The sequence below is a fragment of the Myotis davidii genome, unplaced genomic scaffold (genome assembly GCF_000327345.1).
Source record: "Myotis davidii unplaced genomic scaffold, ASM32734v1 scaffold1173, whole genome shotgun sequence".
Lineage (NCBI taxonomy): Eukaryota > Metazoa > Chordata > Mammalia > Chiroptera > Vespertilionidae > Myotis > Myotis davidii.
In genome coordinates, this window is record NW_006284348.1 from 52,488 (window position 1) to 55,527 (window position 3,040).

The 3,040-nt window shown below is 50.5% G+C and overlaps 1 protein-coding gene across 2 annotated transcripts in view; it reads right to left on the reverse strand.

The window, feature by feature from the left end:
* The window catches only part of ZNF331 (zinc finger protein 331), a 12,475-nt gene that overhangs the window by 3,023 nt on the left and 6,412 nt on the right, over positions 1–3,040 (reverse strand). For both annotated transcript variants that reach the window (XM_006754704.2, XM_006754705.2), the window contains exons 2-3: positions 2,149–2,230; positions 879–1,005 (exon numbers count right to left, since the gene is read on the reverse strand). In XM_006754704.2, the coding sequence (XP_006754767.1) occupies positions 879–1,005; positions 2,149–2,157 (136 nt within the window). In that variant the 5' untranslated portion in view covers positions 2,158–2,230. The remainder of the gene's footprint in view (positions 1–878; positions 1,006–2,148; positions 2,231–3,040) is intronic.

Below are 3,040 nucleotides of genomic sequence, written 5' to 3' on the forward strand. Positions count from 1 at the left end.
CCCTGTACCGGAACCGAACCTGGGCCCCTTCAGTCCGCAGGCTGACGCTCCATCCACTGAGCCAAACCGGCTATGGCAACAAAAAAATATTTTTAAAAAATTAGCCATAAATATTATGGTTGTTACTTTTCTAACAGAAAAATAAGAAATTTCCTGAGATAATGACAAGATATTATCATCTAATGTTTAACTCAAAGGTCACAGATTTGTAACTTTCAACCTCACTTTGGGCACAATGTGTCGGAAATGGAATATGCTGTTTGCTTTTATGTGAATTCTGTTTGTCAATCCACCTCTATAGAGAAATCACGTCACCCCAAAGAGCCACGGGCCATTTGGGTATAAACATAACAATATAGTAGGAAGCTTGGTTTTCTTGAAGATGGTTATGAAATAAATATTCCAGAATTCTAACTAATCCTTTGCTCATGAAGAGAGTGGGAACTACAGGAAGGGCCAGACGAAGGTGGGAAGATCACTGGGGGATGACGAGAGGAAGATGTGTGATGGTCACTTTCAACCCGACAAGGCCCAACACTCTCTGGGAACAGGAAGAAGATTCAAGTCATTTCTTAAAAAAAAATTTTTTTTACTGATTTCAGAAAGGAAGGGAGAGGAAGAGAAAGAGAGAAAGATCAGTGATGAGGGAGGATCATTGCCCCGTTGCCTCTGCATATTGGGGATCGAGCCCACAACCCAGGCATGTGCCCTGACCGGGAATCGAACCGTGACCTCCTGGCTCATGGGTCGACACTCAACCACTGAGTCACAACTGCTGGGCTAAACTCTGTCTCTTGAAAGGCAGCCCTAAAACTCACAAGGGAAGGGGCTGACATTCCAGGGAGCAGAGTGTGAGCTAGATGACTCAGGCACCTTACCCAGGGAGACCAAGTTACTGTAGTTCTCCAACATCACGTCCCAGTACAGGTCCCTCTGCGTGGAGTCCAGGCAGGCCCACTCCTCCTGGGAGAAGTCGATGGCCACGTCTGAGAATGTCACGGGACCCTGAGAACACAAACCCACATGTCCCTGAGGAAACGGAAGGGCAGTTTCAAGACGAAGGAAAGGAGAGGCAGGCCTACGCTCTGGGTAGAGTGGACACAGTGCCTCCCGGAAAGCCTGAGATGGGAGGGGACAGTGAGGGCGTGGCTGTGACAGGCAGAATCCCTCCGTGCGATTGCAGAGAAAAGCCGGCTGCACCTGTGCAATTCCGCACCACAGCCTGCGGAGCAGGGACAGAGCGGTCCCGGCTTCCTCCCATTCCCACGCACACAGCCTGCCACGGGTCTGCCTCACAGCATTCCTCCGGCTTTGTTTCAGAAATGTAACATGCGATCTCTTATCTTCGAAAACAGGGTTGGCCTGTTTGAATATTTTCAAGCCTCAAGTTCATCGTTTTGCCAGGCTATCTTTTAAGCAGTCTTCCTTTGTAATGACAGAAGACATTTTTAAAATTCCACCACATGGACAGATTAGACTGAATGACAGTGATTGCACCAAACGACTCTGGTTGTCCGCAGTTCTGGGAGCATGTGGTCACCTATTCCTCTGTCCTGGATGCTCTGACCCATGACCACCCCCCCCACTCCCCATCCCTTGTTCCTGATTGAAAGGATGCTGGTGGCAAATGATGCAGATACACACAGAGGCCTGCTCAACAAGAAGAGTGGCCTCTCGGGTCCCCTGGCCTCAGCCCCTGCCCTGTCGGATGCTCACAGCCTCAGAGCCTGGGCTGTCCCCACACACTAACCCCGAGGCCAACTAATATGCACATCCCCTCTTTTCTGCCTGGAACAGAGGATTTCTGTGTCCTCCTGTGCTCAAAAGCGTCCAACATCTCCAACTAATCAGACCACGGACCCGAAGCAAATCTTTCTCCCCAGGGACTCTCTTCCTCCATTCCCCCAACATTCCCGCTGACAAAACACTGAGCATAAGGGAGGTACTGAATCATCAGCGCCATGTTCTATGAACGTGGGCCCCGAGGTGGGCGAGGGGCTATGCGGCATCACCATGGACGGAATGGAGAGGACTGGAAGCAGGTCATCGGATGGGGTTCCCTGGGGCAGGAGGCTTGGGATAATTCATAAAAACCACCATGGGATCCAAATAGCACACTGCGGGGAGGGAAGAGACATACACACTTACGTGGGCCATAGTTTCAGAATCAGGACCTGATGAGTTGTCTAAGGGCTTCCTTCACTGCAGACAGACTCTGGAGAAGGCGGAGCTGGGCCAGGAGAAAGAGGCATTGAAGTCAGTGCTCCTGGGTCCCCAGAGTGACTTCACACAACCTTCCTGCTCCTCCATCTTTGCTTCGCAAGAATGCCAGCTCCTTCCCAGCACCCCCACACAGACACCACAGGTCAGGAAAAGATCGGAGGGAAACAGGCTCTCCCTCCAACTCCAGGACACCCAGCAGCACAGGGCAGAAAAGAGGGGTTTTTAGTTACTTTTTTGCTTTGAAGTCAGACCCAAACATTTTAGCAGGAGGATCTTCAGCCAGCTCCCTGTTAGGGGTAAGTATTAAGGATTTGCTCTTGACCAAAGAGAGACCTGACCTTTGTCCTCAGTTTCTGAGAGGTAATCTGCATCAGGCTTGATAGGAAGGTCTTTTGTTTTGGGTACTAGCTGCCATGCTGCATCTTAGGGTGGGCCTCACCATACCCAACAATCTTTGGGTGGGGCTGGGCATACCCAACAATCTAAGGGTGGGGCTGGGCATACCCAACAATCTTAGGGTGGGGCTGGGCATACCCAACCATCTTAGGGTGGGGCTGGCCATACCCAGCAATCTTAAGGTAGGGCTGGCCATACCCAACAATCTTAGGGTGGGGCTGGCCATCCCCAACAATCTTAAGGTAGGACTGGCCATACCCAACAATCTTTTTTTTTTAAAATATATATTTTATTGATTTTTTACAGAGAGGAAGGGAGAAGGATAGTTAGAAACATCGATCAGCTGCCTCTTGCACACCCCCTACTGGGGATGTGCCTGCAACCAACGTACATGCCCTTGACCGGAATCGAACCCGGGACC